Below are 10,659 nucleotides of genomic sequence, written 5' to 3' on the forward strand. Positions count from 1 at the left end.
GTCTCAGATTCTCCAGCATTTGCAGTTCCTACCAGCTCTTATTGGATCCAACTTTGTTTTCTCAGCTGTGGGTTAGTGTATATAGATGCACGTGCATTCTGCTCTCAACCACTAAAATGAACATGTTTGAAAGTTCCCAAACGGTCCCACTGTGAGAACTTTATAAAGCATACTTAACTGTTTTGGAATTATGCAGGGGAAAACGCAGTGTGAAATATCCAAGCAGCCTTACACTGTGTGTAACATCATACAATGACAACATTCACGAATATAGACACAACAATGTAATAATATTTCAAAGCTCTTCACAAGCATTGTGAAATGAAATTAAGCACAGAGCCATTTAAGGCATTATTAGGGAATACTTAAAAGGCTTGGTCAATGGGGTAGACTTAAATGCTACAGCATAGCTGTACTGGATGGAGTCAAACCTTGACTTTGATTCCCCCTGTGAAAGTAAAATTGAATGGTAGGGCTGGGAGGGGTTAGTGGGAATGCTGTGTCTGTCACCTGCCAACCTCTACTACTATTTTAGCAGCAACAAGAAATCAGACAGCCCACTGGTATTTTTACCATGCCAAATAGCAAAGCCATTGGCAGCCTTGTTGAGGACTGGAGGGTAAAGCAGGGATGGTACTTCCTGTTTGGGCACTGTTCCCAGTAGAGGACTTCTACTCCTGGTATTCCGTGCTCTTGCTAGCCTCCCCCACCCCTTCTCATTGGGCCTGCTAGAATGGCTTCAGAGAAACAATCCCACTCACCTCACTTTTGTATCCTTTTTCTAGTCACATACCCCCAGAGGCTGGCTGCTGTTACAGCCGTGTGGTTCCCTCTCAATGGTGTTCTGGAATTGGAATCTTTTGGGTGTTTGACTGATATCTTTCAAAGCACTTCCTCGCAGCTAGCAGCACAAGTCTGAATTTGAGCCATTAGCAATCCAACAACTGTGGTTAGGCAGAGGTAAGATGGCCATTGCCTGCACTTAGGCCAGAATTGATTGTTGAACCAGAGACAGAAAATTAAAGTCGTTACTGGGATCAGTAGCTATTATGTGAATGTATCATGACAACTAGGACCTTGAGCAATAGTGGCTTACTCCAAGGTAGGACTGATGCTTGTATTGCAGTCCATTTTACTGTACATGTTCTGCTGTTTTTTGATTTTAGTACTTTTAGTGCAGTCAAATCATGGGTATACTAGGTATGCCAAGTAAATGGAATCTGACTCTTGTAAACAGGAACATTTAATAGCTTGCAGAAAAAACCCACACAAAATCAAACCAAAACATTTGGCATGATGAACAGATTGGTATGTATTGTACTGGAGGAATTGACAAGTTGTCCTTTTCCTTTGAATACAGTGCACAGTTCTGGCCTTTATAAAACAAAGGTGTTGAAATACAACAGAATGAGCAAAGGATTTGCAAAAATGATATCAACTGAGAAAAGATTCTCTTCAGTAAATGCTGAACAAACTGAGGTCTTTGCTGTAGAAAGGAAAGGAAAGGCAAGGCAGTACAATAAAAAGGATATGAAGGGGTTTATAGGGATGTTAGCAGCCCAGTACCTATTCAGTGACATCACTGTGACACATTTTCTGAGGTGTTAGTGAGTAGCCCAGCATACACCCAAGGGATAATCCAGTACATGACCATTAACATCATTGTGTGGCTTGCCACATACAAAGCAGGATTACATCAAGTCAATTAAAAAGTGATAATACCACACTGACTAATCTGTTCATCAAACTAAACTGTCTTGGAGACAGCTCCTGTAAATGATGGGGCAGTGCAGGAGAGTCATGGATTGTTAACGTAAAACATAAGAAATAGGAGATCACATGGCTTCCTGAGCTGCATCATTTGTTACAGCCACGGTTGGGCAATCAGCCTTGCCTCCCTCTTCCCTACCCACTTCCCATATATTTCGTTTTCCTGAGAGGAAAAGTCTGGGGGCAGGGAGTCACATTTTACATTCTAAAGTGAATAGTTGTCAAGTTTCCTTTGTGCTCCTGGTTCCTTGCTGGTGTTGTCTTGATAACTAGTAGTCAACTCCTCTTGTGCAGGGAGACAGCTCTTCATCTCCAGTGGTTTTGATTTGAGGGCACAGCACCTGTTTCCAGCTGCACCTTTCCTGGTGCTCAGGTGGAGTCCAAACAACCTTGCTTGCTGTTTAGATGCCCAGATGATACCAGGAGGGTGATGACCCCTGAACCGGTCTCATTTTTATGCTGACTTCTCTGACTTGTGATCGGATGCTGCACTTTTGCTTTAAAAAGGGACAGCCCCTTCCACTCTGATCAATATTTTAGTCTTTCCTATGGAAGACTTTCTGCCCTCTGACGGGGAGGTGATAGCCTAGTGGTATTATCATTGGACTGCTAAAATCAAGACCCAGGTAACATTCTGGGGACCTGGGTTTGAATCCCACCACAGCAGATGGTGGAATTTGAATTCAATAAGTAACTAGAATTAAGAGTCTAATGATGACCATGAATCCATTGTCAATAGTTAGAAAAATCCATCTGGTTCACTAATGTCCTTTAGGGAAAGAATACTGCCATCCTTACTTGGTCTGGCCTACATGTGACTCCCAACCCACAGCCATGTGGCTGACTTTTAACTGCCCTCTGAGCAATTAGGGGTGGGCAATAAATGCTGGCCTAGCTAGCGACACCATCATCCCATGAATGAATTTTTAGAAAAAAAAACTAATTCTGATTTGGCACAAGCCTGCCTTCAGCTAATCCAAAGCAGCAGCTCCTAAACACTGGCCAGCTTCAATAAAATTGTAAACCTCCATAAAGCCAGGCTTTTGAAAAGAAATCCCTAAACCTTAATTTACCTCAATAAAATTACTTACTGGTTTTCAGTTTGACACTCCCTTCTGTGTTCTCCAAGATTTCTTGTGTGCAAAGCTCCTGTAGGATATAAGCATGTGCAATGTTGCCATCATTTTTCAGCTGCCTGCCTACATTTTAAACCATGAAAATCCAGCACTTAATAAAGATGAGAAGATTGGAGATTAATGCTTAATGAGCTGCTACACTCCTTTGCTTTTGTGCCTGTTGATGACCACTTTCTCACCTGTTTTGCTACGCCACATTGTGATCAATGAATTGAAATTAGTTTAACTTTACAGGCCTGAAATGTTGAGGAAATAAATGGGCACTATTCAACCACCACACCCCAGCCACTAATGGATTTATTCCACATCCTTGTTGTTCCTGGCAATTGGCTTCATGTGAATCAATTTTAACTTTGTAACAAAATCATAATGTGAAATAACTAGATGATCTGCTCAACAGCCAAACTGGCCAACAGACAAAAAAATGAATCTGAGCATTACAGGATTCTTGCAGTCAACAAATTTAGTGTTACAAGTGCAGGCAAATGATGATACTATTTGACTTTTTTTTATTCATTCACAATGAGGGTGTCACTAGCCAGGCAGCATTTATTGCCCATCCCTAGTGGGCAGTTAAGAGTCAACCACATTGCTATGGGTTTGGAGTCACATGTAGGCCAGACCAGGTAAGGATGGCAGTTTCCTTCCCTAAAGGGCATTAGTGAACCAGATAGGTTTTTCCAACAATCGATAATGGATTCAGGGTTATTTCCATGGTCACTTATTGAATTCAAATTCCACCATCTGCTGTGGCAGGGTTAGAACCTGAGTCCTCAGAATGTTAGCTGGGTCTTTGGATTAATAGTCCAGTGATAATACCACTAGGCCATCGCCTCCCCACACCAGATGCACTAGTGTCAGAATCAAGCTCTGAAAGGCACAGATTTAAGACACAGTCATTCTGCTATAGCAGTATGCTCCAATCCTGTTTTCTGGCAAATAATTTTTTTAATACATCAGTGGGTCATAGTTTTGCTTTTCCAATAAGAATTATCCTGAGGCTTCTGAGTGAGGTTGCCAGTGGGAGCAAGTAAAGCTCTTCTTTATGTTACAAGAAAGTTTATTGAAATTATAGAACCCTTAGAATAAGAGGGTATTTTAATCCCATGATTAGGGTCTAACCAACTAAATCACCAAGTTTCTGCGTTCTTACATAAATACAAGTCCCACCTGCTCCAGAATAACAGAATTTTATGGTACAAAGGGAGGCCCATTGTGTCTATATTGGCTCCCAAAAAAATCTACCTAGGTGGATCCATTCTCCATCCCTGATTCATAGTCGTCTAAATTCATCACTTTCAAATATATATCCAGCTCTCTTTTGAAACCTCCATGGAATCTGCCTCCACCACACTCCCAGGCAGCACCATTCCAAATCCTAACAACTGAGTAAAGAAGTATTTTTTTCTCACCTTCTCCTAGCTCTTTTGCTGACAGTCTTGAAACTATGACCCCTAGTTACTGACATACCAAGCAATGGAAACAAAACACCTTTCTTTACCCTGTCAAAGTTATTCATTATTTTGATCACCTCAATAAGATCACCTGTAATCTTCTCTGCTCCAAGAAGAATAAGCCCAAAATCTCTAATCTTTCTTTGTATCTAAAATCACTCATTCCTGGTATCATTCTTGTAAATCTTCTTTGCATTCTCTCCAGGGCCTTAACATCCATCCTTTAAATAAGGTGCCCAGAACTGAACATGCTACTCCAAATGTGGGGTCTGACCAATGATTTGTAGAGGTGTAGCATCACTTCCTTGTTTTTATACTCCGTGCCTCTATTTATAAAGTCAAGGATCCTATAAGCCGCCTTAAGAATGGTTTCAACTTACCTGGCCACCTTCAGAGAATTATGCACTAGATCCCTTTGCTCTAGTACTCCCATCAAAGTTGTATCATTTGAGCCTGTATTGTGTCTGCATGCTGCTTCTACCAAAAATGCATTACCTCACCTTTCTTTGTATTGAAATTCATCTGCCAGGTGTCTGCCCATTTGGTCAACTTGTCAACGTCCTTCTGAAGTCGCACAGCGTAATCCTCACAATCCACTATTCTTCCTAGCTTGGTATTGTCTGCAAATTTAGAGATTTTGCCCTCAACACCCATCTCCAAATCATTTATATAAATCAGAAAAAGGGTCCTAACACCCATCCCTGAGTAACACCACTTGCAACCAGTCTGAGGAATGCCCATCTATACCTACCCTCTGATTCCTATCTAATCAATGCTGCCAAAGACCTATCAATCCCAAACATTTCTAATTTGCTAACCACCTGCCATGTGCCATTAAATTATTTTTCTCTAACATATTTTAATAAATTGATTTTAAAAATATTGACAAAATTTCTTAAGTAATTATCTGCCATTATCTTGTGATTTAATCTGTAGTCAGGAATGGTGAGAGCACTAAGCAAGGGGTCATGGTTATTCATTAACACAATGTGCGTTTTACATTACTGTAAACAAACAAAATGTTTCAAATGTTCTTGTAATTGCAGGTAAAAGTAAACATGAAAGTGGAGAGTTCTTCAAGCTCCAAGTCAAAACAGTTTCAGTCAACTGCACAGTAAGAAAACCAAAGGCATTTGAAGAACACCTTCCTGTTAACAGTGTCATGCTTGATGTTCCAAACAAAGATTATATCCAGGATGGTGAAACTCCTTGGCGCACACATCTAGATATTCACCGTGTGCTGCAAGCACAGAACACAGGTCAAAATAGTCAATTGCAGGAAAACAGGGAAGCAGATGACCAAACTCAACAGGTAGCTTCAATGAGCAAAAAAGGCCTACTTAATAAAAGTAGAATTGAGTCATGTAATTATAAAAGAGCCAATGGTGAAGTAACAGCACACGTCACCTGCAAGTCTAATGAATTAAAGGCAACCCATTCTTTCACAAACCACAATCATTGCATTCCTAAGATCAATAAAAGATTTTCATTTCCAAATGAGAGATCAAATATATGGTCAAGCAAAAGTGGGCTCCTCACTAAAATAGCACCAGTTGCCACAAAAGGGGATTATTACCCATTCCCTCAAATGAAGTCTCCAAGGAAGTCTGACACTGCCAAGAATCTTGGCTTATACGCCAAGCAGTAAGTGTTAAGCCCCAAAAAGTGACTTGTTCCTTGGAAATGCAATTACAAATAAAAATAACAGCTACTCCATTTTGAGATGTCAGCTTGCTGTTTCTTTAGAAGCCTGTTAAGAGAATTTCCTTTCTAAAAAGAAATTAGCTCCTTAAGGGAGTCTGCAAAGGAAATTAATGAAACTCAGTGAAATGACATGATTAAAGTGGTACAAAACAAGTTTACCCTGGTTGATCATACACCATAAGAATGAGATGTGCATTGATTGAATACGAAGCATTTCATTTATTCCATAAGTAATTGGGGTCACTAATTTTAAAGAGTTGTTAAAATGTGTAAATTATAATGTTGTAAACTTATTAACTGTGTTTTGTGAAAAATCAACTCTATTATACTTCTTTGCACTCTCTTGCTATTTATATTTATTGTCTTGTTTTTGTCAGGATCCAGTTTTCAGGGAAAAAGTTAAGCTGCTTCATTTTTCTTCCCACGGAGATAAAACATCATGCTATTGTACACACCACCCAATAATCTTCTGAAAATCCAGTGAAACATATTGATCGTGACAAGGCAGTTCAAATGATATTTGCAGCTGAGATTAAAACCAGAGACTGACATCTGAAAGCATAATAAACATACACAAAACTCTATTATATCAACAGTCTTAGCTTGATTAAAATAAATGGAGTAAAGTCCCACTTAAAATTGTGAAGGAAGGAGTTCTGTACAAAAGTATTAAGCAGATCTGTAATGCCTCCTGTATGAGATGTATAACTGAAGTCCTATCTGTTTACTCAGAGGGCTATCAAAGATCTCTTGATTTGAATACCAGGAAATTCTTCCAGTTTCCTGATCAAGACATATCTCATAATAATCACCACCATTAAAACAAAAAGGATGCTGTTTGAGGGAACTTGCTGTCTATAAAATTGACTGTCACATTTTCTTTAAATCAGTTCAAAAGTTAGTTAGTTCATTGACTGTAAAGAACTTAAGATTCTAATTAGACCTCAAATATGCCTCATAGCCATTGAGGGTAGAACCATAATACCATAGATATAGAAGCAGAATTGAGCCATTCGGCCCATGGAGTTTCCCTCTCCATTCCATCATAGTTGATAAGCTTTTCAACCCCTTTCTCCTGCCTTCATCCTGTAACCCTTGATCCCTCTACAAATCAAAAACCTACCTATCTGTCTTAAATGCACTTGATTAAATTGGCCTCCACAGATTCATCACCTCTGGTTGAAGAAATTCTTTCTGTTCTCAATTCCAAAGGGTCATCCCTTCCCTCCTGAGGCTGTGCCCTTGGGTCCTCGTCTCTCCTACTAGTGGAAACATCCTCTCCATGTCTACTCTATCCAGGCCTCTCCGTATTCTGTAAATTTCAATGAGATTCCCCCCTCATCCTCCTAGATTCCTTTGAGTACAGATCCAGAGTCCTCAACCACTCCTCACATGACAAGCCCTTCATCCTCATGGATCATTCTTGTATATCTCCTCTGTACTCCTCCAACACAACACATCTTTCCTTAGAAACGGGCCCCAAAACTGCTCAATACTCCAAAGGCAGTCTAAACAGAGCTTTATACAGCTTCAGCATTACATCTCTGCTCTTGTATTCTAGCCCTCTCAAAATGAATGCAAACATTGCATTTGCTTTCCTAACTGTCAAATGACCTCAAAAGGATCCTGAACTAGGATTTCCAAGTTCCTTTGTGCTTCAGATTTCTGAGGCCTTTCCCCACTTAGAAAATAGTCTATGCCTCTATTCTTCCTATTGAAGTGCATAACCTCATAATTTCCCACATTGTGTTCCATCTGCCACTTCTTTGTCCACTCTTCTAGCCTGTCCAAGTCCAAGTCCATCTGCAGCCTCCCCACTTCCTTAACACTACCTGTCCCTACACCTATCTTTGTATCATCTGCAAACTGAGCAACAATACCCTCAGTTCCTTCATCCAGATCATTAATGTATAACATGAACAGTTGTGGTCCCAACATTGACTATTGCAGAACTCCACTAGTCAGGAGCTGCCAACCTGAAAAAGACAGCTTTATCCCTACTCTCTGCCTTCTGCCAGTCAGCCAATCCTGTCTCCATACCAGTACCTTGCGCCATTTGTTAGAATACATGTCAGCAAGCTTCTTTCAATTAATTTAGAGGGAGAAAATGGAAGGATGGTTACAACAGGTTAGGAAGAGGTAACGTGAGTGGAAATAGGCTTGTGTACAGTAGTAATACCAACATGGATTAGTCAAATAGAATAATCTGCTTCTGATTGTGTAATTTATCTGCAAAGATTCTTACCCTTCACAACCTTGTTTCAGCCCACTTTGTTAATTCCAAGCATCTGTTACTGCTCAGACTCCAGCTTCTACAATTGTACTTTTTCTTCCTTTACCCATTCCAACAAGAATAGCAAAGCCTACAATCATCACCTTGTGGCACACTGGTAGTGTCTCTACCGCTGCTTCCGAAGGTCCAGGTTCAAATCCCAACTCTCCCAGATGTGTTATACCATAACAAGTTGATTAAAAATATTTACAATCATCACACTTCCCATTTTCTTGAATTATTATCTCACTTCATCAAAAGAAAAGGCTCCTCAAAATTTATAACTTCAGGTCATCCCTTTAATTTTCACTCAATTCTTGATATACCACTTTAGTTATGTAAAAAGCATTTTTTATGTCAAAGGTACTACAGAAGGTGTGCATTTGTATTCAAACATGCTGCACAGATTTTGGTAACAAACTCAGTTTACATATCAGTGATAAATATTATAAAGTTTCTATTTCAATTCCAAACTGAAAAATTAATAAATTTAAGTATATATGTATATCACATTTCTTTCTAAAAGCTTTTATACATCATACTATCTAATTTATTTTTAATATTGTATTATTCATATTCCTACACTTTACACTTGCTGTAAAATATAAGTTTTGAAATAAAAAGACTTCATTTCACAGGTAATCTGAATCAAATACAGGCTGAAAATGACAAATTTTATTGAAGACGTTCATTTTGCATTTATCAGGATAATTCGCAGGAATACCAATGTAAAGTGCAAATAAAATTTATACTGTATGAGAAGACAGTGCTGATGTGTTAGCAATTGATTGATTGGTAGAGGCATTGCTATGGAGAATTCACCAGTTATATAGTGACTAACATTTAATCGTCAAAATTTGTTTAAACTTTAAATGAGGTAGATTGTCTCTGATTGGTCAAGATACTTCCCTGAAATGTTGTTTTCCCATTACGTTGTATTCTTGCAAATTGTCGTGATGAGTGAAAGACAAAAAGGTTCGACAAAATTTCTTTTTTCATCAATGTTCAAGTTCTGCACCAACAAATAACAGTCAAATCAATATTATTTGTCCACTGAAGTGAAGTGCCTTGTATGCTATATTATGCAACTGAATCAAGTTCTAATTGGAAAGAAAATGATGACAACAGTAAATCAATAAATATGTAGTTCAACACTTCGCAATCTTCAGTTGAGTGATACTGATGATATCATACAACAGATGGATGTTAGACTCCATTGTATCACAGAATCCTTAGCTTGTCATGGCCAAGGCTATGAAGAGAAATGTTAAAGAAAACTGCATTCTCTTCCATATTATGTTTAAATTTTGATTCGTTTAAAAATGGACAATATTTCTGGACTCATAAATTAGCCACCGCCAATCACATAATCATGTTTTCAGAAGCTTCTGAACACCCTGAATTGTATAAACATTCCAGCTAAAGCTGACATAAAGGAACTGAAGATGAACCATCTGCTTCCAACTTTTGCTGGATGAAGAAAAACATTAAGATCTATTATGCGAAAATGGACGCTAACACATTTATAATTGTCTTGTCACCTTGCAACAGAAACTCAAAAGGGGGATGTAAAGCTTTGTTAGTGACCTTCCAATTAGCCCGCTGAAATGGACTATTGGTACCTGAAATTGGGACTGGCTGCAAAAGACTAAATATACAATTCTAGGATTCAAAGTCAGTTGCTGTTTGAACTCTATAGAGCGATCAGATCTCCACGCTGAGTTGACAGCCTGCCTCAGATCTTCCATCTTTGTCTCTAAGTTGCTAATTTGAAAGGACCAACACTTTGCCTGCAAGAAAGAAAACGATTTGGCCCAGATCACCAAGGAACCTATTACTGGTCTCTGACCTCCAAGAAGTTATAACTCATGTGATCTGATTTTCAATACTTCTGGATTTACTAAAACTATTTCAACTCCTGTTCTAATCTAAAACAATTGCAGATATGAAAATCTGAAACAAAAACAGAAATTGCTGAAGAAACTCAGCAGATCTGGCAGCATCTGTGGAGAGAAAGCAGTTAACATTTCAAGTCCAGTGATCCTTCTTCAGAAGTCCTATCTATCTTCCTTAATTTCAAGAGAAAATTGCATCAATGCAATAGTGAAGTACTTCCTTCATGTTTTGAATGTTTTATTAATAAATTCTAGCTTGGATTTGATCTTAGATTTTTTGACATGGGCTTATTTTAAAAATTGGAATCCAAAAATCTGCATCAATCAGTCCAGAGCCTTGTATACCTATATCACATTGTCCCCTCCCCACCATGACTAAAGTGCTGTTTAGGACGATCTGTCAGTGATAAAGCAGTTGCCTTGCAGCC

General features: G+C 38.8%; 1 protein-coding gene across 2 annotated transcripts in view; it reads left to right on the plus strand.

The window, feature by feature from the left end:
• LOC109931024 (TBC1 domain family member 30-like) overlaps positions 1 to 7,229 on the plus strand; it is a 17,748-nt gene extending 10,519 nt beyond the window's left edge. The window contains exons 2-3 of one of the 2 annotated variants that reach the window (XM_048616559.1): positions 5,407 to 5,672; positions 6,442 to 7,229. In XM_048616559.1, coding sequence (XP_048472516.1) covers positions 5,407 to 5,672; positions 6,442 to 6,537 — 362 coding nt within the window. In that variant the 3' untranslated portion in view covers positions 6,538 to 7,229. Of the gene's footprint in view, positions 1 to 5,406; positions 6,045 to 6,441 lie in introns of those variants that run through there. The other variant, XM_020530380.2, reaches the window with a different exon arrangement.
• Positions 7,230 to 10,659: the final 3,430 nt, after the last annotated feature.

Source organism: Rhincodon typus, chromosome 2 (assembly GCF_021869965.1).
Source record: "Rhincodon typus isolate 14 chromosome 2, sRhiTyp1.1, whole genome shotgun sequence".
NCBI classification, from domain to species: Eukaryota; Metazoa; Chordata; class Chondrichthyes; order Orectolobiformes; family Rhincodontidae; genus Rhincodon; species Rhincodon typus.